At 45.5% G+C, this 25,290-nt stretch overlaps 1 protein-coding gene across 3 annotated transcripts in view; it reads right to left on the reverse strand.

Annotated features, from left to right (window-relative positions):
- MOCS1 (molybdenum cofactor synthesis 1) overlaps positions 1–3,904 on the reverse strand; it is a 33,722-nt gene extending 29,818 nt beyond the window's left edge. For all 3 annotated transcript variants that reach the window (XM_061146630.1, XM_061146629.1, XM_061146631.1), the window contains exon 1: positions 3,714–3,904. In XM_061146630.1, the coding sequence (XP_061002613.1) occupies positions 3,714–3,827 (114 nt within the window). In that variant the 5' untranslated portion in view covers positions 3,828–3,904. The remainder of the gene's footprint in view (positions 1–3,713) is intronic.
- Between the last annotated feature and the right edge of the window lie 21,386 nt (positions 3,905–25,290).

The following is a 25,290-nucleotide window of genomic DNA, read 5'->3' on the forward strand; positions in this document are numbered from 1 at the left end:
CCTCTAACAGGGACTCTCAACTCTTGTTACACGTTAAAATAACCTGAAGAACTTCTGAGCAGTACTGAAGCCAGAGCCCCAGACCAAAGATTCTGTCTCAGCTGCTCTGAGTTGGGGCCCTGGCTTTGTTCATAGCGTTCCTAGTCTTCTCTGCAGCCCAGGTTGAGAACCATTGGCCCAGCCACACCAGAATCCCGGTGCCACGTTAATCAGGGTGATTCCAGTTCTCAGCATTGGCTTTGGAGGCAGGGAAACCCGAACGACAGGCCCGGCTGCCTACTGCCCTTTCAGCTTTAGCTTCCTCATCCATGAAGTATGGATAATAATCCTACCTAAGTCAACTGGAGGAGCTCCTGGCACACAGTAGGGGTTCAGGAAGAGACTGTTCCCATTCACTTACTCTAACTCCTACTTAGAAATATCCGGTCATCATATATCCATGGAAGGGCACTAGTTGTATACACTAGGACTAGTTTTCCCACTCACATCAGTTTCCCTAGTCTTGCAAAGCCCTACTTAATGGCAGAGGGCCCAAGGCTGGGGTTTCCAGAGCTGCCCTCACACCACTCGAAGCAGGGCAAGCAGGGTCTGAGCCACCCAGGGACCATGGACACCAGTGTGAATAACTGGGCACAAGGCAGCCGGCCATATGCTACTGGTTACATGTCATCTCCCACCAGTGCAGACTGGGCGAGGTGGGGAAGGGTAGTGGGAGGAGTCAGTTTAGGGAGAGACCTGCCCCCCATGTGCCTTCCCTGGTATCCACTAACATCGGGCCTTTGATTTGACTGATGAAGGCCAACCTCCAAACAGCTCTGGAGGGTAGGTACCAGAGGAACCGGGGGACAAAGAGACAGGCCAAATCCAAATAGCACTGGCCCAATTTATACCCTCTTTGGGAAGAGCTATACCCAAGGATGTTCAAAATTCATCTCTATTAAATGAGGGAACCTGGGCAAAGTGCCCAGCCCCAGGCCTTGACCTCCACTCGCCCTCCAGCCCCACCCTAAGTCTGAGGTCTTCACATCTGTACGGAGAGTCACACTTCACTGAAACAAAGCCTCTGAGGAGCTGGGCAGGTTGGATGTTCAGACAGGCCTCCTGAAAAATATGCTTTCCTCCCGAGGGTGACTGCCCCAGGCCTGGCCCGGCCATCCTCCTCATGTGCCCAGTCCCTCCCTGCATGAACCTGTCCAACACGTGTTCTTCCTGGCTCCCTGAATAACTAGGTGCTGCTGGCACGGAGCCAGCCTCTCCCCTGAACCAAGGCAGCAGGCTCGGGCCCTGAGGCCAGCACCGTGTCACCCCAACAGAGCCTGCACGGAGCCTGAGACGGAGAAAAAGGGGTGTAGTGCTTGCAACTGTGGGAAGCCCTCTGTCCTGACTGTGCCAACCAGGCTGGCAGGGAGCTCCGTCTCCCCTACCCACCTCCCCGTGCACCCACGCACCTCCCCTGTGCCCCTGGAGAAGCTCCTCAAGCTGCCAGTGGACCCAGCCCAAGGCCCCTTCCAGCATCCTCGCGGCCAGCTCCCGCCCACACCCTGACAGACAGACACCACCTCCTGGCTTCCCCTTGTCTCTCCCAGCACCTCCCATCCCAAACCAGACCTCCAGGGCCTGGTGTGGGGAAGGCGCCCTACTGGAAGGGAAGGGAGGTCAGGGATTCCAGGACCCCCCACCCTTGGTCCCACCAACTGGCAAGCTCAGCGGATGGGCAGAACACACCTGTCTCCAAGACTCGCTCACCTCTGAGTCTCCCTGAAGGACATTCTATGCCCTCCCTCAACTGCGTACAGATGGCCTGGTCTTAAAGACATGAAAAGAGGGGAAGCCACAGGCCCAGGAGCTGGGTCACTCTGGGGGCACGGCGAGCGTGAAAGCTTGGCCCCATATATCTGCTGCCTCCATGGCCCAGAAACACAGGGGAGCAACCTGTCTGCGGAGGATAACCCTGGTAGGGGATGTCCAGGGTGGGGGGTCTGTGAGCAGACAGGTGACAGAATGAATGTTCTGAGTGTCCAGGTGGGAGGGGACTTACGGGACACAGCATGTGACAATGTGGCAAGGATAATAATGAAGACAAACATGAAATACACATGCACAGCATGTACACGGGCCAGACTTTTCAAGTGTGTATACACATTACATTAACTCCTTTAATCTCTACAACCACCCTAAGGAGGAGACACTGTTATTCCCATTTTACAGAGGAGAAGACTGAGGCACTGAGGGGGAGGGACTTGCGGAAGTTCACACACCTAATAAATGGCAGGGCTGGGATTCAAATTGAGGCATTCTGCTCAAGTCCACCTTCCTACCTGCTAATGATCCCTCCTCCCTCACAGTGCAAAGGAAAGGGCGGGACCAGCCTCCCCCACCCTCCCTGCGGAATAGAAGCCAGAGCGGAGCACAGATGCGAGCGTTTGAGCCTCTGCTCACTTACTTTACAGCTCAGGGGGTCCAGGGAAGTTCACTTCCATGGGCTCCCTCAACTGAAGATACAAACTACTCACCTCAGGTGGTTTACTGTGAGGCCTCAGTGAGACCATCAATGAAGCCTCTTAGCACAGGCTGAAAAGTACAACGTAAGTTAGGGGCTGGGGGTGGAGAGGAGAAACTTCCCTTTTCCTAAGTTCTTTAAAGACCTCTCAGCCATCTTGGTTTTCCCATTTTTCCCTCCATGACGTTCAGAGTTCAAGAATTTGGACACACTTCTTCACCTCCCAGCAATGCAAACTGCTTATCTAAGGATCCTAAGGGTGAGGAGGGAGGTCAGAATTGGGGAAAGCCATTTAACCTGAGACTCTCCTCCTGATTGAGCAACAGCAGGTGCTCAATCTGTTGACCTGCTGAGCCCCTGAACCTGAAGTCCTGTGCCAGGGGGTGGGAAAGGAATGACCAAATGGACCCAGAAGAGGTTCCACCAAATAAAAAGAGATGCTTCTCCCAAAATGATACCCTGACAAGATGGGCAAAACAAATTGAAAACTTGTCACGCCAAAAATCCCTCTGAGATGCTGCTAAGGACTCAGGGGTGGGGGTGGGGGTGCTATCCTAACCCTAAAGAGACAGCAGATTCCCAAACCTGCAAGAGCCCAGGTTCTGGGCTCCACTCTGCTCCAGGATCAGGCTGAACCCTCCTAAGGGAAATGAAGATGTAACACAAAGAGCCAGTGAAGGACGGGTCACACAGCCAGGTGACTACAAAGTGACATTTTTAGTCAGTGCCACATTATGAAGTAGGTGTCACAGAAACACCTGATCACACAGACAACCTCCCCGGGGGGTACAGGGTGGAAACTGTTTCAGGAAGAAGTTGTTTAAGGGTGTGAGGCAGGGCTGAGAGGGGTGCTAATAACATCACACTGGCCCCAGAGTCCTGCCCGCCTGCTCCCCCATCTCTGGGAGTCACTCAGACCTGGAAGGAGGTTGCCTGGCCGGGTGGGCAGGGAAGCTTTTGAGTCAGACCCCAGGGAGCACCCCCACCCCGGCACCTCCAGTTGGGATTCCAGGTGGGACTGGGCGGTCGATCTAGAGAACATCTTTCCACACTTCTCCCTGTGCCCCTAATTAAGCGCCGAGGGGGGTCCCTCCCAGGAGCGGTCACCACTTTCAGAAGCAGCTGCCGCGGAGGGGCCGGGGAGCTTCTTCTGGGCAGCTAGCTGCCTGGCCACTGCCTCCCCCAGGAAAAGTGTGGATGCGGACGGGCTCACCTCCACGACAGGCTCCCCAGGGCATGGCTGCGTCACCGGAGCCCCCGAGCTGCAGCTCCGGACGCCGGCTCTCAGGACCCGCCGCACCACCCCGGACACTGGCTGGGCCGCCATTGAAGCCTGCCGGCGGTGCAAGATCCCACAGGGTAGCCGATTCGGGAGAACGCTAGCCCGGGACTCGCCGCCCCGGGTCCTCGAGGCAGGGGCGGGGCGAGGGCGGGGCCCGAGCAGCCAATCAGCGTGGGCGCCGGGTCGCACGGCCTTCTGGGAATTGTAGTCCACTCCGGCGGCTCCCTTTTCCTGGCAGGCTGTGCATTATCTAGGAAGGGCTTGGAAAACGCCAAGTGCAAACTCAGCCAAAGATCCTGAGTCTTCCCCTACGGGTAGCTCTGGACTTTGTGCCAATCATATACCACGACCTAAGTGCTTTAGGGCCAGGTGAATGAAATTTAAGGAGGTGCCAAAAAAGTAGGTTTTCAAGATAATGTTTTAATGAAATATCTCAAAAAGCCAGAATGCCAAAACAAAAACAAAACAAAACATAATGAACAAAGTATCAACGTTTTACATAAAAATATCTGAGGAAAAAACACATAGATAAGTAATAGCTGTAGGCTTTTCCCTCACCATCTTTCTAGCATTATCACCCATTTCTCCCCAAAGTATGTCCTGCATTCCCTGACACAGGATTATTGGCCATTTCCTCAACTGTGCTTTCCTACCTATCCACCTCCACCCATCTCTGCCGATTTAAAGGTCATCCATGCTCAGACACAGAAGAAATTCCATTTCACTAATCTCAACATTGCCCTCAGCCCTAAACACATACTCAACCAAATGTTCTCTCTGTTCCTGAAACTTTTAGGCTTTTATTTCTTCCTTTATCACAAATCCTTTAACCTATTATGGTAGGTAGTATCCTTTTATATGTATTTGTAATGCTCCAGTACCCAGTGACTGCAGTCTTCTAGAAAGAAGGGATCAATGCTCACGGTCATTTTTTGTATCACCTACAGTGCTCAGTACAGTACCTTTCCCATAGTGTTTATTGAATAGTTCTTAATCAATTAAAAAAAAAAAGCAATATCTGAGCCTGCACATTTACGACTTATCTAAATCCTTTCAAGGAGTCTAGGCCCTGGTTGTAAGATGGTCAGCTCCCTCCTTCAGGGTACGCTTCTCCAATTGTTAGTGCCCATGTTCAAAAATGTATGTAGCAAGAAGTCATAGAATAAGTGGATATCATCTCTGGAATGCTCCCTACACACCAAACACCATGCTAAGCATCACTTAGTACTTACAATAGTCCTACAGTTAATAGAATGTCAGCTTTGCAACTTAGGAAACAGAAGCTTGGAGAGGATAGGTAATTTTTCCAGAGTCACGTGGTTGATAGCTGGTAAAACTGGGCTTTAAACCCAAGACAATATGATTCCTAAAGTCAAGATTCAGTATGTATCAGGAATTGGGGAGAAGGGTCCCTTTCTCTCAAAAACAAAGAGCATATATTTAAAACTTTCCATAGAATGCACCCTCAGTAATGAATCTATGTACTAAGAATCCTTATACTCAAATAGGCCACCTGTCTGTTACATCACTATAGAACTGCCAGAACCAAACACTGAAAAACATCATTGGAAACTCACCTTCAGTTTAAAACTTTTCTGAAAGTCTCACTGCATTTGTACAAATCAATTATTGTCAGTTATCTTTTCCTCTCCACTAGTCTATCAGCTTTTTAAGACCAGGAACTATATCCTTATTTCCTAATACACACTTGGTAGGTAGTATGTTTCAGTCAAAGTTCAGACAATATATGTAGGGGTTGAAGGTGTGTTTGGGTACATTTGAAACAGTGGGACAGGCCTGATGGAAATCTATTTGAAAAGGGCCTGAGAACCCATGGAAGACTGTTCAAGCTCTGTCCACAGCTAAGTTTGATGCCTGTCTTTCCTCCTCCCAACCTCCCCCTACTCCCAAAAAGGACCCAGGACAAAACTTTTGAAAGCAACCAAGATGTCCTTCAGTGGGATAAATGGGTTAATAAGCTGTGGTATACCTAGACAATGCAATATTATTTCAGTACTAGGAAGAAATAAGCTAGTGATCCATGAAAAGATATGGAGGAACCTTAAATGCATGCTACTAAGTGAAAGAAATCAATCTGAAAAGGCTACATATGACTGTATGTTTCCAACTATAGAACATTCTGGAAAAGGCAGAACTATGAAGAGAGTAAAAAGATCAGTGGTTGCCAGGGTTTAGTGGGGAAGGATCAATAGGTGGAGCACAGAGCATTTTTAGGACGGTGAAACTATTTCCTATAATACCGCAATGATGGTACAGATCATTATTCATCTGTCCAGAAACATAGGATGTATCAAAACAGCACTAAGAATTAACCAAATTGTAAATGATGAATTTTGGATAGTTATGTTGTGTCAGCATAGGTTCATCAGTTGTAGTGTGTACCACCCTGGTGGGGGATGTTGACGGTGGACAAGCCTGTGCACGTGTAGAGGCAGTAGGTATGTGGAAAATCTCTGTAACTTTTTCTTAATATTTCTGTGAACCTAAAACTTCTCTAAGAAACAAAGTCTTCATTCAACAAAAACCCACAAATGGTTTTCTGACTATATGCCCATTGCCTCTCTCTCTCATAATAGAAGCCTCAAGTATGCAGCCCTCTACACTCATTCTAATCCCTCTTCACTCCATCAGTAGCTGTGGACTCTGCAAATGTAGGCATTTTAATTAAGCAAGGAAATTTTAAAAAGTTTTGAAAAATATTATTTCAACAATTCATTTAATGTCTATGTTGTTTGGACCTTATTCATGCTTCTCTCCATTTGCCTCTCCAGATTCCCTGTGACCCTCCCCACCCCGCTCTGAGGACTAGTATGTTGGTGTCTACCAGCTGTTTGATGGCACCCTTGTCTCTGGTTTCCTGCCTAGCAGGAGACATAGGCAGGAGACTAGAGATGAGAAAGAGAGAGAAGTCAGAGTGTTTATTCCTCCTGCCTGTTTTGCTGTGGGCTGGCACTGACTGTCCTTTTCTACGACTATGATTAAATGGCCCTTCCATCATGAGTCCAGTAACACCAGGTCCAACAACACCGTTTCTAGCCATTGTCCCCTCAAGCTGGGGTGGGGTTGGCTTTCCTCTCTTGATGGTCACAGATGCCTCAGCATCCCTGTAGCCATTTGGACTCTGCCCACACCTCAAAAATGATCCCTGTGAAAATCCCACCTAAATGTACTGCCAGTTTCTAGCTGGTTCCAAGACTGATAAAGGATTCAAGGATGTTTCCCTCCCATAGTAGCCTAGATTCACCCTTATTGATAGTGATAATTACAATAGAGCAACAGTTTATCTACGTACCTTCTGCAATGTAAGTTCTTTGAGGGCTGCTGCCAAATTTAAGTCATCTGTAATCACAACACCTAGCATGGTGTTTAATGCACAGTAATCTCCCAATAAATGGGCATTAAATAGTACATTCTATGCCTTTGACTTGCCTTTCCAGTGAGGTGGCTGTATTAGTCAGGATGGGCTAGATTGTGCTCGTATAACAACCAATCCCAACATCTCAATGGCTGAAAACCACAAGTGTTTCTCAAGCGTGTTACATACCCAGTAAGGGTTAGCTGAAAATTGTTTCCCATTGGTGTTATCCTGACTCTGAGGCCCAGGTTGGTGGGGAAGCTGATATCCACACAGAACATGTGGAGAGAGAAGGAGTGTGCAGAGGAGCAAACCAGCTCTTAGAACCTCTTCCTGGAAAGGCCACACATCATTCCACTTCAAGGAAGTCATGTGGCTACATATAATTTCAAAGGGAAGAAAAGTTTAGCTTCCTGGCAGAGAGGGGAAGCAGATGTTGGTGAACAGTAAAAATTTTACCAAGGGAACAAACTTCCCCTTGTGTTTTAATGCAATATCATTCAAGCTGTTCTGTTCCCCTGGACAACTCTTGCCTTTATTCATCCCTGTGGTTTGCATTATATACTGAAACCAACCATGGAGGTTTTATGTGTCTGCACATGTCACCATAGTGCCAGTGCTAGGAAGTGCTGACTTCACCATTCAGTTGTCTGTCATCAGCAAAATTAGCGGGGAGAGTTTGTAGTATGTCTTTAATTCAGTGGTTCTTAAAGTAGGTTTCCAAGGTCAACCGTCTTCCTAATACTGCTAAGATACTATCTGCCTTTTCCATTCTCATGCTCCTATGGTTCTATGGACGAATTTTAAACAGGTTATGCAATAGTGGTTCAAAACAGATTGAATGCAAAAGCAGATATGAAAATCCAGCTTTTCTATGAAGCTCAACAAAGAGATCTGCAAAAATAGAACACAATACCACCTTTCTTCCTAATTTTTGGAAAATATAGATATTTTAATAAAAATGCTTATAATAGGTATTGATTTTGTTATTTTTAAATGAGTTAAATATTTTTAAATTTCTGTCTTTCTAATATGATAAATATAAATTAAATTGGCATACTAAATATATATTAAATAAAGATAACACATGGAAGCAAAAATTCTATGGGTCTTTTGTACTTTTAAAGAGTAGAAAGGGTTCTTGACAAAAAGGTTGAGAATTTCTGCCTTAATATATGCCTTTTCATCTTCTGCAGACCCAGAGGCATCCTAATAGTGCTTTATAATTACTCTCTGATCACATCATCTTACCTAAACCGTAAAAAAAAAAAAAAAAAAAAAAAACTCAGACCAATTCCCTATTTCCCTGGGCTCCTGGTGGGCTATCTGTTTTATGAAGAGGATGGTGGTGGGATGATGGTTTCAGGGAATCCTCCCTAGGAAACCAGGTTCAATGAAGGAACCCCACACTGGAAACCAACCCCACTTCAGATATAACCTCTGCCATTTAGTCACTTTCTATTCGTTTGATTCAGGTTCCTCATCAGTTAGGAATCATAAACAGGTTTTCAGTTTCCCTAGGATTAAATCATAATGCATAAGCAACCGCTCTATTGTTTTTATAATTTGTTTAGGAGCAAAGAGTGCCTTACCAGTGTCACCAAAACCATCTTCGCCCCACATGAAAGAGATTAGATTGATTCCATTGGGTTCATTAAACCTCCAGGGGTCTGTGAGTCCACACCATGAACACTCCAAATCAAAATAGCTTAACTGCTTTCCAAGGGTAGGTAGCCAATAGCAATCATGGGAAATGAGGTAGGTATGATAATGAGTTGGGAAAGTTGAGAAGGGATTGCCAGGAAGGATGGGTCCCAGCAGCAAACTACCTACCAGGGAGCCCTGAGACCCTTGGCATGTGGGAGAAGAGGAAGGTGTGGAAGGGTGCGGAGAACCTTGTGAGACCTTCCCACCCCTGCTAGGAAGTTACTCTGAACTCTTTCTCCTAATCTCTTTCTGACTGTAAGGTGGTTTAGGATTGGCCCATATTTTTTTAAATTTTATTTATTTATTTTTGGTTGTGCTAGGTCTTCATTGATAAACCAGGGCTTTCTTTAGATGCAGTGAGTGAAGGCTACTCTCTATTTGCAGTGCATGGGCATCTTGTTGCGGCGGCTTCTCTTGTTGCAGAGCATGGTCTCCAGGGCACACAGGCTCAGTAGTTGTGGCACATGGGCTTCATTGCCCCCACGGCACATGGAATCTTCCCAGACCAGGGGTCAAACATGTGTCCCCCTGCATTGGCAGGTGGATTCTTAACCACTGGACCTCCAGGGAAGTCCCATAAATTCTGAAATACTCCTTACTTCAAAAGGTGGAGCCTTTTGAAGGAATTCCCTGGCGGTCCAGTGGTTAGGACTCAGCGGTTTCACTGCCAGGGGCTCAGGTTCAATCCCTGGTCGAGGAACTAAGATCCTGCTTGACATGCAGCAAGGCAAAAAAAAAACTGAGAGGGTAGGATGTATGGAGAGAATAATGTGGAAACTTACATTCCCATATGTAAAGGAGATAGCCAATGGGAATTTGCTGTATGGCTCAGGGAAGTCAAACTGGGGCTCTGGATCAACCTGGAGGGGTGGGATGGAGAGGAAGGTGGGAGGGAAGGTCAAGAGAGAGGGGACTATGTATACTAATGGCTGATTCGTGTTGATGTTTGGCTTAAAGCAGCACAATTCTGTAAAGCAATTATCCTTCAATTAAAAAAATAAATTTAAAATAAAAAAATGAACACACTAGTTTTCTGTTTTTGTTTAAGGTAGAGCCTATTTTCCCTTCCCTTAAATGTGGGCTGGATTTAGGAAGAGTAGCAAATGGAATGTGGCAAAGGTGATGGTATTAGGCTTCTGGAGGGTAGTTTGTGAAAGGCAAGCAGCTTCCTCCTTGCTGTCTCATCACTCACTTTCTGGGAGAATCCAGTTACCATGTTGTGAGCAGCACTTTGGAGAGGCCCACAGACCAGGAAAGGACACCTCCTGCTGACAGCTGGTGAGGAACTGCGCCCTCCAGCCAACAGCCTTGTGAGTGAGCAATCTTGAACTCAGACCCTTCACCCCCAGTTGAACCTTCCAATGACTGCAGCTTTTGTGGGTATCTTACTGCAATCTCTTGGAATACCCGAGCCAGAATCACACTGCTGGCCACTGCAAGAGTCCTGATCCTCAGAAACTGTGTGAGAAAATGTTTGTTTCAAGCCACTACTTTTGGGGTAACTTGTTACACAGCCATGGATAATTAATACAGTATGCAAATTCCTCCTGTGTGTTATTATTTGGCTGATTCATGTCAATGTATGACAAAAACCACTACAATATTGTAAAGTAATTAGCCTCCAACTAATAAAAATAAATGGAAAAAAAAAAAATATATATATATATACATTGCCTGGCCCAATTACAGGAAAGGGGTGCCCTTTGACAGCATATTCTTGCTAAGATGGCAGAGTAGAAGGACATGCACTCATCTTCTCCTGTGAGAACTCCAAAATTGCAACTAACCGCTGAACAACCATCAATAGGAGAATGTTGGATCCCACCAAAAAAGATATCCCACATCCAAGGGCAAAGGAGAAGCCCCAACAAGATGGTAGGAGGGGCAAAATCGCATTTAGAATCAAACCCTATACCTGCCAGAGATGCTCAGAGGGCTCAAACAAAACCTTGTGTGCACCGGAACTCGGGGATCCCACAAGAGACTGAGCTGACCTGCCTTTGAGTGTTTGAGTGTCTCCTGTGGAGGCACAGGTCAGCAGTGGTCTGCCACGGGTACTGGGGCTCTGACTGCTGCAGACTAGGGAGGTGTGGCCTGTGAGCCCCACCATAGAGCCACCAAGCAGACAATCTGAAGAACAATTATACCAAAGAAGTTCTCACACTGTTCTGACAGTTCTAGGGTGCACAACAGATTTCCCAACCTGGGGATCCAGCAAAGGGGCTGAGAACCCCCAGGGAATTTGACTTTGAAGGCCAGTGGGATTTGATTATAGAACTTCCACAGGACTTGGGAAACAGACTCTTGGAGGGCAGAAAACCTTGTGTGCACCAGGACCCAGGAAAAAGGAGCAGTGACCCCACAAGAAACTGAGCCAGACTTGCCTGTGAGTGTCCAGGAATCTCTGGCAGAGACTTGGGTCAAGAATGGCCTGCTGTAGGGTCAGGGGCACTGATAAAACAGTCTTGGCATAAGTCCTTTTAAAGGAGGTTGCATATTACTGCTATTATCCCTACCATAGTTTGACCTCAGGCCAAACTACAGGAAGGGAACACAGACCCACCCATCAACAGAAAATTGGATTAAAGATTTACCAAGCATGGCCCTGCTCATCAGAGCAAGACCAAGATTCCCTCACAGCCAGTCCCTCCCATCAGAAAGCTTCCACAAGCCTCTTAGCTTTATCCATCAGAGGGCAGACAGAATGGAAACCACAATTACAGAAAACTAACCAAACTGATCACTTGGATCACAGCCTTGTCTAACTCAATGAAATTATGAGCCATGCCAAGAAGGACCACCCAAGACAGATGGGTCATGGTGGAGAGTTCTGACAAAATGTGGTCCACTGGAGAAGGGAATGGAAAACCACCTCACTATTCTTGTCTTGAGAACCCCATGAACAGTATGAAAATGCAAAAAGATACGACCCTGAAAGATGAACTCCCCAGGTCAGTAGGTGCCCAATATGCTACAGGAGGAGAGTGAAGAAATAGCTCCAGAAAGAATGAGGAGGCTGAGCCAAAGCAAAAACGATGTGCAGTTGTGGATGTGATTGGTGATAGAAATAAAATCTGATGCTTTAAAGAACAATATTGCATAGGAACCTGGAATGTTAAGTCCATGAATCAAAGTAAATTGGAAGTGGTCAAACAGGAAATGGCAAGAATGAACATCAACATTTTAGGAATCAGTGAACTAAAATGATCTGGAATGGGCGAATTTAATTCAGATGACCATTATATCTACTACTGTGGGCAAGAATCCCTTAGAAGAAATGTAGTAGCCCTCATACTCAACAAAAATGTCTGAAATGCAGTATTTGGGTGCAGTCTCAAAAATGACAGAATGATCTCTGTTTCCAAGGCAAACCATTCAATACCACAGTAATCCAAGTCTATGCCCCAACCACTAATGCCAAAGAAGCTGAAGTTGAACGGTTCTATGAAAACCTACAAGACCTTCTAGAACTAACACCAAAAAAAGATATCCTTTTCACCATAGGGGACTGGAAAGCTAAAGTTGGAAGTCAAAAGATACCTGGAATAGCAAGCAAGTTTGGCCTTGGAGTACAAAATGAAGCAGGGCTAAGGCTAACACATTTTTGCCAAGAAGGCTAACACAGTTTTGCCAAGAGAATGCACTGGTCATAGCAAACACCCTCTTCTAACAACACAAGAGACAACTCTACACATGGACATTACCAGATGGTCAATACTGAAATCAGATTGATTATATCCTTTGCAGCCAAAGATAGAGAAACTCTATTCAGTCAGCAAAAACAAGACCAGGAGCTGACTGTGGCTCAGACCATGAACTCCTTTTTGCAAAATTAAGACTTAAATTGAAGAAAGTAGGGGAAACCACTAGACCATTCGGGTATGACCTGAATCAAATCCCTTATGATTATACAGTCGAAGTGAGAAATTGATTCAAGGGATTAGACTTGATAGAGTGCCTGAAGAACTATGGGTGGAGGTTTGTAACATTATAAAGGGGGTGGCAATCAAAACCATCCCCAAGAAGAAGAAATGCAAAATTGTTTTCTAAAGAGGCCTTACAAATAGCTGAGAAAAGAGAAGAGAAAGACAACTTTTGTTGGAAAGAAAAAATATATCCATCTGAATGCAGAGTTCCAAAGAATAACAAGGAGAGATAACAAAGTCTTCCTAAGTGAATAATGCAAAGAAATAGAGGCAAACAATAGAATGGGATAGATTAGAGATCTCTTCAAGAAAATTAGAGACACCAAGGGAGCATTTCATGCAAAGATGCACACAACAAAGGACAGAAACAGCATGGACATAACAGAAGAAGATATCAAGAAGACGTGGCAAGAATACACATAACTATACAAAAAAGATCTTAACGATCCAGATAACCATGATGGTGTGATCACTCACCTAGAGCCAGACATCCTGGAATGTGAAGTCAAGTGGGCCTTAGGAAGCATCACCATAGACAAAGCTAGTGGAGGTGATGGAATTCCAGCTGAGCTATTTCAAATCCTAAAAGATGATGCTGTGATAGTGCTGCACTCAATATGTCAGCAAATATGGAAAACTCAGCAGTGGCCACAGGACTGGAAAAGGTCAGTTTTCTTTCCAATCCCAAAGAAAGGAGTGCCAAAGAATGTTCAAACTACCAAAAGTTGCACTCATCTCACATGCTAGCAAAGTAATGCTCAAAATTCTCCAAGCGAGGTTTCAATAGCTTGTAAACTGAGAACTTCAAGATGTTCAAGCTGGATTTAAAAAAGGTAGAGGAACCAGAGATCAAATTGCCAGCATCCATTGGATCATCAAAAAAGCAAGTGAGTTCCAAAAAAAACCCATCTACTTCTGCTTCACTGACTATGCCAAAGCCTTTGACTGTGTTGTTCACAACAAACTGTGGAAAATTCTTAGAGATGGGAATACCAGACCACCTGACCTGCCTCCTGAGAAACTTGTATGCAGGTCAAGAAGTAACAGTTAGAACTGGACATGGAAAAATGGACTGGTTCCAAATTGGGAAAGGAGTACATCGAGTGTGTATATTGTCACCCTGATTATTTAACTTTTATGCAGTGAACATCATGCAAAATGCCAGGCTGGATGAAGCATAAGCCGGAATCAAGACTGATGGGAGAAATATCAATAACCTCAGATATGCAGATGACACCACCCTTATGGAAGAAAGCAAAGAGGAACTAAAGAGCCTCTTGATGAAAGTGAAAAAGGAGAGTGAAAAGCTGGCTTAAAACTCAACATTCAAAAAACTAAGATCATGGCATCTGGTCCCATCACTTAATAGCAAATAAATGGGGAAACAATGGAAACAGTGGCTGACTTTATATTTCTGGGCTCCAAAATCACTGCAGATGGTGACTGCAGCCGTGAAATTAAAAAACACTTGCTCCTTGGAAGAAAAGTTATGACCAACCTAGACAGCATATTGAAGAGCAGAGACATTACTTTGCCAACAAAGGTCCATCTAGTCAAAGCTATGGTTTTTCCATTAGTCATGTATAGATGTGAGAGTTGAACTATAAAGAAAGCTGAGTGCTGAAGAATTGATGCTTTTGAACTGTGGTGTTGGAGAAGACTCTTGAGAGTCCCTTGAACTGCAAGGAGATCAAACCAGTCCATTCTAAAGGAAATCAGTCCTGAATATTCATGGGAAAGACTGATGCTGAAGCTGAAACTCCAATACTTTGGCCACCTGATGTGAAGAATTGACTCAATGCAAAAGACCCTGATGCTGGGAAAGATTGAAGGCAGGAGGAGTAGGGGGTGACAAGGATGAGATGGTTGGATGACATCACCGACTCAATGGACATGAGTTTGAGCAACCTCTGGGAGCTGGTGATAGACAAGGAAGCCTGGCGTGCAGTAGTCCATGGGGTCGCAAAGAATTGGACATTTCTGAGTGACTGAAGTAAATTTGATATCTGTATCGGTGGAATTCTGAGTTGTTTGCTCTCCATTTTACCCCACCCTTATGTGGGATCATTTTCCATCTGTCTGCTCTTCTCTTAAGAGATTGATTGTGTGGATTCCCTTGCCCTCAGGCTTCTGGTTGGATCCGTCTACGGAAAACACTGGTAGGGGAGCAGAAGGCAGGACGAGAGAGGGGTCTGGACATCTACCCCTTTGACTCTGATTTCCTTCCCACCAGCCTAGAGAGGCAAGAGATGATATTGCACGTGGCTTTGTTTTACCCAGACCTGCAGAGCAAGGACCCTGTTAAGGTTCATGCATTTAAAAGAAAATCGACTCCCTCTTGATTCAGCTCTTCTTTTGAACTGGAAAACAGCCTGTAATTCCCTGATGACAATCAGATCCACTTAAGGCAAACCTGATTCCTCTGCAAGCAAAATTAAGACTCACTCTCTAGATTATGTGATTGTTTATTAAATTAAATTGGGGTAATTATCAGGGTGGAGAAATGAAACAAGGAGTATCAAAGACAGATACTTCTGCAAATACCTCAGAAGGTCTTCCTGCTCTTTGGGACTTAGCTGAGATTGACTGAACTGAGAACGCTGCATGTGACATATTTCCTTGCTAGAGCAGTCAGGGAGGGGCAAGCCTCTGAATAAGGTGGGTGCTAGATTGCGAAGTGGTTTGGCTTGGCAGCAGGGAGACCTGGCTACCTGTCCTCACTTGCAAGTTCCCTGCCTGGCCGTGGGCAAATAACTTCTTGGGTTTTCAAAAGGAAATTGGTTTGTCTTATCTACTTCATGGGCAGGTTGTTATGGAAAAAAATCAGTTAAATATAATTTTGCTGGGTTATTATACATAAGATGAGGCACAAAGGGCTTAAGGAAGTAGGCCAAGAACACATGGATAGCACGTGGTGAAGCTGGGATTTGAACCCAGAAAGTTTGGCTCTAGAATCCATGCTCTTAGGCACTCTGCCCTGTTGGTAGCCTTGACCTTGACCACATCCCTCAGAGAGTCCCTTCAGTTATTCCCCGAGTGTCTCTCTAGAGCTCTCACTTCTTTCCTGCTGTAATTCTGCATTATAGTCTATGGTTGTTCACAATCTTACAAAAGATGAAAAAAAGAGACTGGAAATTACTTTAAAAATTAGTTTTGAGTTAAAAGAACTTTACATTTTATATCAGAGCTGAATTCTAGGTAAAGTATATTAATTATAAATGAAAAACATAACATTCCCTTTTTTCCTAAATTTTATGAAGCTAATGTGAATGAAAATGCAAGTCCAAGAGCTCTTATTGGAAGGCCTAGAGGCCAGATAGATTTCAGAATTTAGGAATGTTTCTGGGTTTTGAAAAGTCTTATTTAGTATATTATACACTTATGTGTACACAAAAGTATATGAATATGTTACATAACACAGGGTCTAGGGAAGCCTTCAGAAACCCAACATTTTTTCTCAAGAAAACAGACATTCACACTAAGTGGAATAGGTCATGGTGATAAGTAGTTCATATCAGTAGGTTATGTTATGTTGGCAAATGGAGAACTTTATTTTTCAGAAGTAGCTTGGCTTGGAGAATTAGAGATAAAAGATTGTGGGCATGAGGTAATACAGAATCAGAATCGGGCCAAGGGTAATAAACCTAATAAACTTATATCAGAGGGAGGAGCACATTCTTCCCCCTTCTAGTTCTAGTTACTTCCTTGGGAAGGAGGATGTAGTTTCCGGCTCTGTCCCCTCCCCAGGTCAAGATGAAAGAGACCTTTTTTTCCCCTTGTAGTTTGGTAGACTGGGGCAGTCCTTATGCTCTGAAACACTGACCCTAAGAAAGACATCAGAGTGTTTGCTTTTGGAGGTGGAAATAGCTTCTCTTTGCACCTCCAGACCCCCTTCCATCTTCTCCACCTTGCTCTGGGCCTCAGAAAGCTGACCTACAGGGGCAACCTTTGGCCTCTAGCTTCTGATGGGGCTCATCCAGCTGGGAGCCTAGCAGGAGCTGGGAGTGGGGAAGGGCAGTGGCGGGGTGCTAGTCCCTGGGCTCCTGAGTGGCGCCCTGGGAAGCCCGAGTCCTTCAGCTGCAGTCACAGCCTCTGTCAAGGCATCCTCTCCAACATGACTTTCTCCTTGCTGGAGTCCACTATCTGTCCCCTCTTCCTTGTTCCTTCAGGCCTACCCCAACACACACACTCACACACACACACACACACTCACACACACACAGTCACCAGCTCCAGGACACTGCACTTTCCCTTGGAGCTTCACCTATACCTTTATGTTTATGATTTCCCTTTCCCATTTATCCCTATCCTGCAAATAAGCATGCTTCTTCCTCATGTGTTGTTACCCCTCGGTCTATTTTTTGAGACACAGGAAGGGCCCCCAGAAATGTGTGAGGGGTCCAGTGATCAGGCAAAGATGTCAAGGGCAAGGTCATCCAGGACAGACCCAAGAGGGCAGTTATCCAATTACTCAATTCCCTTCCTGTGGCCTCCGCAGGAATCGCTCTTCCTAAGAGATGACCCCTTGGTCATCTGGCTTTTCATTCTTTGGCTGTCTTTCCCTCCCTCAGACTGTATATAGTCAGAAGGCATGGATGTGCCCTAGAGTTCTGCCTGTACGATACACTAGAAGGGAGACCTTCTTCTGGGCAACTGGAAATTGTTCATGAGACTCAACGCTCTACCAGCTTTCAGCCCTGCCAGCCTCTTCCACCCCCACCCCCCGCCCCAGTTTTACTCCTTCCCCAGTCACACCTTGTCTGTCTTCTACCCTTGACCCTCAGGAAAAGGGATAAAAGTGGAGAGAGAAAAAAAGAGTGATTGACGCTGGCTAGTTCATCTGGCATCTACGCTGGCTTCAAGGCTGTGTTGCCACAGATCTGCAGCTGCCATTTCTTGGTTCGTTGCTCACTTTTAAGATAAACTTTTTCCCCAGCTCCTAGCACATGGTGCATGATCAATTACAGTGCAGGTATAGTCAAGAAAAGAAAGATCAAGTCATCGGGTTCTCTAATTGAATGCAGAGTATACAGAGGTCAGTCACAGGGAGGAAAAATGTGGGAAGATGACCTGACAAACAAGGGGATGACCATGTGTCCCCGTGTTTCTGCAGCAAAGGGTCAAAGGGCAGAGCACTGCCACAGCCTCTGCACCTCCCCCTCCTCCTGCCCCAGTTCTAAAAAGAGAACAATGCAAGGCTGAGAAAACTTTTTATCTACAACCCAGATCAGACCTCTCCCACCTCTGCCCGGATTCATCTCCTGCTGGCACGCTGTATTTCTCCTCTCCTCAATTATGCTAAAATCTCTCTCTCAAGCCTGCTTCTAATTACACTTCAAAAGGCTCCCTCCTATTACTTTAACCATGTGACTGATGGGGTCATGTGTGGGCTGATGCCCGGGTGCACTGCAGGTGTGGTTTTCAGCCCCAGCACAATTCTTCCAACCTGGAGCCCGAGGGTTTTCTCAGAAGCCAGGGGAGCTCACTTGGCAAGGGTGAGGTGGTCAGCTGGTCATTGTTGGTGGTGGGGACGCCCAGAGGCTACCCTCACCCAGCGGGGTCACAGGAGGCAGCAGATCCATGACTGGAGGAGCCATTCAGAGGCCTGGTTCACACAGTTCCCGAGGGGGTGGGCAGAAGGACTGCACCCTCGTTGTGCATGGCTGTCCTGCCTTTTCTTTCATCCCCGCCTCCTTCACCCTGCTTCACTGTGCTTCCAGTTTCACCTTCCGAATACCACCTGTAACCAAATACTCGTCCATGGTCTATTTTTGAAGAAATCTAAACTAAGGCAGTTGGAGAGGAAAATAAAATCATTGCCAGCTTCTCTCTCCTCTTACGTCTCATTTACTCTCCCATCCCACTGAGAGTTGACTCTGTCCCTGCCACTTGGAATCACCAGGTCTTGCCAAATCCAGGGATCCTGTTCTATCACACTTGACCTCCAGGTCCCAGTTGATGGACCATTTTCTCCTTGGCGCACACTCCTTTCCTGACTTCAGGGACAACCTTCTCTCCCATTTTCCTCTTATGATGGAAATTTCTGGTGGTAAGCTTTTCTCTTCCCATGGTCTCATTCAAAGATGCTTTTTTCTTCACTTTCCACTTAGGCATCCACATTCCCCAAAGCCCCTCCCTAGCCCTCTTCTCTTCTCACTCCTCGCGTTCCCTGGGGGACCACAAACTCCACTGGCTTCCATTCCAACAAATGCCAGTGATGCCCCCAACCTCCCATCCCAGCCAGACCTCTGGGTTGAGCCTCCTCCTATGCAAACCTGCCTACTGGATGGAGCCTCTTGAATGTTTCGCACGTCCTCAGATAGGGCTTCACAGGTGGCTCAGGGGTAAAGAACCTGCCTGCCAATGCAGGAGACTCAAGGGTTCGATCTGTGGGTCAGGAAGATCCCCTGGAGAAGGGAATGACAACCCATTTCAATATTCTTGCCTGGAGAATTCCATGGACTGAGGAGCCTGGTGGGCTACAGTCCATGGGGTCGTGAAGAGTTGAATAGGATTGAGTGACTGAATATGCATTCACCAACTGAAGTCTTTGTGGTAGTACATTTTCCCTCTAAGAAGTCTGGAAGAGAAGGATAGAAGAAGAGAGGCAGGAATGTGAGGAGGTGGGTTTGGACACGATTCTGACCATCTCTACCTTGGTAAATTTGCTAACCGAATGAAAGGTGAATGGAGGAAACTAGTGAAAAGAAAGGTGGCAAAGATATGGGAGAAGCTGAGGTTCTGAGAAGGCAGAGGGGAATGATTAAAAGGAAGAAGGAAGGTTCAGATTCAGATACTTGCAGGGGCCAGGGAAATATGCTGATGTCACCCCCACTAGTTGGCCTGTTTCCTGCTTGAATCAGGAAGCTAGATCTTTTGCTGGGGGTAGAGTGAAACGGAGGACTTTTGGAATGGGGCAGTGGTTAGGCTGTGACAATGGAAAGCACAACACAAGCTGGCTTTAAGAAAAGAAGTTGGAGGGAATTCCCCGGTGGTCCAGTGGTTAAGAATCCACCTGCCAATGCAGGAGACACAGGTTCGATCCCTGGTCCGGGAAGATCCCACAGGCTGCAGAGCAACCGAGTCCGTGTGCCACAACTATTGAGCCTGCACACCGCAACAAGAGAAGAGCCCCTGCTCAACGCAACTAGAGAAAGCCCGCATGCAGCAAGGAAGACTCAGCACAGCCATAAATAATAGAAGCAAAATTTTTTTTATAAAAGAAAATGAGTAGATTGACTGATACAACCTGACAGTCTAAAGGCAGACTTGGATGCAGGCATCATTTGGCTTAGAGAGTCAGGATTCCGTCTGACTTCTGAACCGCACCTTCTCCCCTTCACAGTTATAAACACCACGTCCTCACTGCAACACCCAGAGGGATGTGGTCTCCTCTGGGACTCCAGCAGAAGACAGGGGATGCTTATTTCCCAGAAGCCCCTACAATTGTCTCTTGGTGTCTCATTGGTCCAAATTGGGTGATGAACCAATCACCATATCCAGAGAAACAGGAGAGCTGATTGGCCGAAGCCCACTGCTGGAAATGCAAATAAAGCCAAATCCACCCAAATCACAGCACTGAGACTGGGGGAGGGACACTGCCTTAAAGGAAAACTTGGGTGCTTTTGGAGGAAAAGGTTGAGGTGGAGGGTGGCAGGGAACAGATGCAGTAAGTCAACCAACAAAATGTCCACTATAGTTCATTTCTGGGGAAAATGTGAGCAGCAACTGTTGAAACATTTGTCAAGGTGACAGGGGTAGAGTAGGATAATTAAGTAGTTTAGAGACTGCACTAGGGGATTAAGGACAGAAAGGAAATTTTAAATGAGTTTAGCGACTGTTGTAAGCTAATGACCCCTCAAGAAAGAAACCCAGTAACCTAGCAACAATGTATACTACCTTAAAGGAAGACCAGGTGGATTCAAGCACCAAACATACTCAAACCACAAACCCTGATGGTTAAAATACAAGACAATAGATGTGGGTGTCTGAATCTTGTTACATGAAGTCAGAGAGTTATAGTCCTTGAAGAGTAACATTTCTGCATGGAGCCAAGACAGAAATATAAGTAAAAAAGAAGGTAGGTGAAAGGGGACATTATGCTGAAACCTGAAATGAATTACCATATTTTCATATATGTTACCACCCGGTTGCTATTATCATATATATATATATATAAAATATACATATACATACATATATATATATATATATATATATATATATATGATTTAAATGAGTTTCTCTGGTGGCTCAGACAGTAAAGAATCTGCCTACAATGCAGGAGACCTGAGTTTGATCCCTGGTTCGGGAAGATTCCCTTGGAGACGGAAATGGCTACCCACTCCAGTACTCTTGCCTGGAGAATTCCATGGACAGAGGAGCCTGGCAGGCTATAGTCCATGGAGTTGCAAAAGTTGGACACAAGCTGAGTGACTTTCACACATGATTTAAATACCACCATGGCAGTCCTGATTAGACCACATAGGGCCAAAGGAAGAACTAATTATGTCAGCCTTAGTGTCTGCCCAGAAATGAGGAAGAAGGTGGTCTTCTCCTCTCCCCAGCTGTTTCTTTTATTATAAAAGAGTAGCCCTCTTTGTTTTGGGGGCCGCTGAGCTCCCTTGCCTGCCTGCTTGCATTAATATCTCCCACACGCATCCTATGCTAACAAACTCACTCTTTGCCACTTTGCCTCATACTGAATTCTTGCTGCAACGAGACAAAAGACCCAAGCATCAGTAAGTTCTGACACCAAGTGAGCGGTTGTAATCAAAAGACAGTGGGTTATAGTCCCTTTCTAGTCAGGGATCATGGGTTCAAGTCTCAAACTGAGATGTGGGTGGGTTCAAGTCCCAGTCCATAGGCTTGAGTCCTAATCTGAGTTTTGGCTGGGTTCGAGTCCCACCCAAGAAGGAGGGTGGCTTCAAAGGTGTGCTGTGCTCAGGTACGGTTCTGATGCTTATGGAACAGAGAAATCTGTAGTGGCTGCATACCTCTTGGTTTTATGACTGTCCGCAGCAGGCTGGTGGTAGGAGAGGAGGTGAATGACAGGATTGATCCAAAGTTGGAGGATTGGCCTGTGAGGACAATTAGGCAAGGTACAAGCTGAGGGTAACAGAGGGCTTGAAATGATGGATGAGGAAGCTGGGAATTCAGAAGGGAGCTGATACAGTAAGATAAAAATGAAGCAGTTCAGGGACTGAATGTTCAGAAGAACTCATCGAAGGTTGGGTGTGAGGAAGAGGAGACTGTAAATGCTGCCAAGAGACAGTGAGAGAGATGCAGTGAGCTAGAGAGACAAAGCTAGCAAGAAAGGAAGAGGGTGGGATACTGGCATTTAAAATTCAGAGTGAGACAGTGATGGAAGGGGGTTTCCCAAGGTCCTGTTTTCTCAATGAACATATTATGACACACAGGTCATAGTAGGCTTGACGTTGCTGTCGTTTCAGTTGCTAAGTTGTGTCTGACTCTTTAGCGACCCCATAGACTGTAGCCCACCAGGCTCCTCTGTCCATGGGATTTCCCAAGCAAGAACACTGGAGTGGGTTGCCATTTCTTTCTCCAGGGGGTCTTCCCAATCCAGAGATTGAAAACACGTCTCTTCCACTGGCAGACAGATTACCACTGAGCCGCTGGGGAAGCAGCGAACTTGATAACAACCCAGTAAACATCTAAAAACCTCCCACCAGCCTCAGAAATATGAGACATGTCACCAAGGCTTCATGTGCCTGGGGGTCCTGTCAGTGCAGCTGGATTCTTTGGACAGAAGCGTCCCTGGGGGTTATTGGCCATCCCTCTGTCTCCAAAGTTGTCTATAAGACTCTGAGACCACCTCAGTTTTCCTCCAGTCAGGGGTTTTGAAAAAGTTTGTTTTGTTTTGTTGTTCTTGTTATTTTGCCTTCTTCTTCCAGGATGGGTGAAGTCACCCTAGTTCTTGAGACAGTAAAGAATGGAAAAGAGGTGTGCCAGGAATAGCATACATACTATATGTTCTAGCTTTTTTATTTTTAAAGCAAACACATACTCTAGGCTAAGTAGATGTGTACAGAATTTCTAAAAGCATGTGCAGGCAGAAGGAGTCTTAGATGGAATCTAAATTTCTAGCTGACTGGCTTGACCAGTGACAGGTTCTGTGAATCCAGTTGTTTAAATATACATACAGGGTCTATAAATAGACCCTCAGTTTCTATATATATGCAATGAACTTAATTATGGCTTTATACCATGGGTCAGCAAACTTCTCCTCTAAAGGGCCAGAGACTAAATATCTTAGGTTTGGTGGGTGTCCATTGCATCTACCCTGATGCTATAGCAGGAAAGTGGCCACAGATAATATGCTAAACTATAAGTGTGGTTGTGCTCCAATATGACTTCATTTACAAAAACAGACAATCACAGACTAATTGTAAAATGCAAAGCTATAAATCTCTAGATGATAATGAAGGAGAAAACCTAGATGGCCCTGGGTATGGTGATGACTTCTTAGATACAACACCAAAGACACGATCCATGGAAAAAATAGACTTCATTAAAATTAGATTATTTCTGCTCTGTGAAAAACAATGTCAGGAGAATGAGAAGATCAGCCATAGCCTGGGAGGAAACATTTGCCAAAGACACATCTGCTGAAGGATGGTCATCCAAATATACAAACACTCTAAAAACTTAACAGTAAGAACACATACAACCCAACTTAAAAAATGGGCCAAAGAGCTTAACGGACACCTCATCAAAGAAGATATAGAGGTGGCAAGAAGCAAATGAAAAGATGCTCTACATCGTAATTCATCAGGGAAGTGAAAATTAAAACAATAATTAGATTTCTCCACACACTTACTAGAATGGCCAAAGTCCAAAACAATGACAATGCCAAATGCTATTGAGGATGTGGAGCAATAGGAATGCTCATTCATTGCTGGTGGGGATGCAAAATGGTACAGTCACTTTGGAAGACGGTTCAGCGGTTCCTTATAAAACTAAATGCACTCTTGTTACACAGTTCAACAACTGTGCTCCTTGGCATCTAGTCAAAGGAGTTCAAAACTTGTGTTCACACAAAAACCTGCATACAGATGTTTCTAGTGGCTTTTTTCATAATCGTCAACCCTTGAAAGCAACCAAGAGGTCCTTCAGTAGGTGAATAAATAAATAAGCTGTGGTACCTCCAGACAATGACCTGCTCTGCCAGGTGAAAGAGCAGGGCACTACTCAGCCCTTTAGATGCCAAGTCCCCTACCTCTTGCCCTCACCTGTGTCTGGTACAACCTTGCACTACCAGAGAGTGGCATCGTTTGCTTCTAAAAACCACACAAATTACACTATATTCATAGCAAATATAGTCGAAAGCTTCTCATGTTGTAACATCTGCATGCATGCTAAGTCACTTCAGGCGTGTCTGACTCTTTGCGACCCTACAGCCTGTAGCCCACCAGGCTCCTCTGTCCATTGGATTCTCCAGGCAAGAATACTCGAGTGGGTTGCCGTGTCCTCCTCCAGGGGAACTTCCTGACCCAGGGATTGAACCTACATCTCTTAGGTCTCCTGCATTGGCAGGCAGGTTCTTTACCAGTACTGCCTGGGAAACCTGTAGAGGGCTATTAAAAAGAAAACTGATACTGATGCCCATTTAGGCCTGATGGACAGGGAGAGAAATGAGGAGAGAGATTTAATATGGGGATGACATATGGGTAAAGCTGATGTATTATTTAAAGTACCTATTGCTCACTTCAGTTCAGTTCAGTTCAGTTCAGTCGCTCAGTCGTGTCTGACTCTTTACGACCCCATGAATCGCAGCACTCCAGGCCTCCCTGTCCATCACCAGAATTAACTTTTATGGTCGAGCCACTAAAAAGTCTTTGGTTTATTTTTCGTCTGCTTCACAGTTTGATGCATATTAGGGAAAACTCCATGCAATCATTCAAGGACCAATTGTCTTACATCATAAGACTCCACCATCTTTTAGGAAGATGCCCTTTTCTGCATTCAACCAGAGCTAGAAAAGGGTGGGAAAATGAGGGCACAGAGAATTTTGTAGGAGGGTTTATGGCTCATGCCTAAAGATAGCAACATCACTTCTATTTATGTTTCCTTGGCCAACTAATTCATGGCCAAACTTCAAGGGAGGTAGGGAAATCTGTCAGTCCAGACAAAAAAGAAACAGGTTTGTTGGACATATAGGAAGACTATGACAGTTGGGGACCAAATGAGGGACAGACATTACTCTCTACTCAAAATTACATTCCCAGTTGACAACTGAGCCTGTGTTCCTGTTGGGAAACAATTCTCTGTGGGTACCGTCCTCTCAGCAGAGAACCTGACAGCACTCTGGGCTATCTTTTTGTGAAGGTCCTACAGATCCTTGGAAGATGGAAAGAGTATCTCCCTCCAGAGCTGAAGGCACATTAGTTTGATGTCCAGGATAAAAAAGATAATGTCTCCCTCTGGGGCAAAAGTTAGACACATTTGCCTGCACCCCTTTAAAGACTGAAGATCCCTA

The sequence above is a fragment of the Dama dama genome, chromosome 7, assembly GCF_033118175.1.
Source record: "Dama dama isolate Ldn47 chromosome 7, ASM3311817v1, whole genome shotgun sequence".
Taxonomy (NCBI): Eukaryota; Metazoa; Chordata; class Mammalia; order Artiodactyla; family Cervidae; genus Dama; species Dama dama.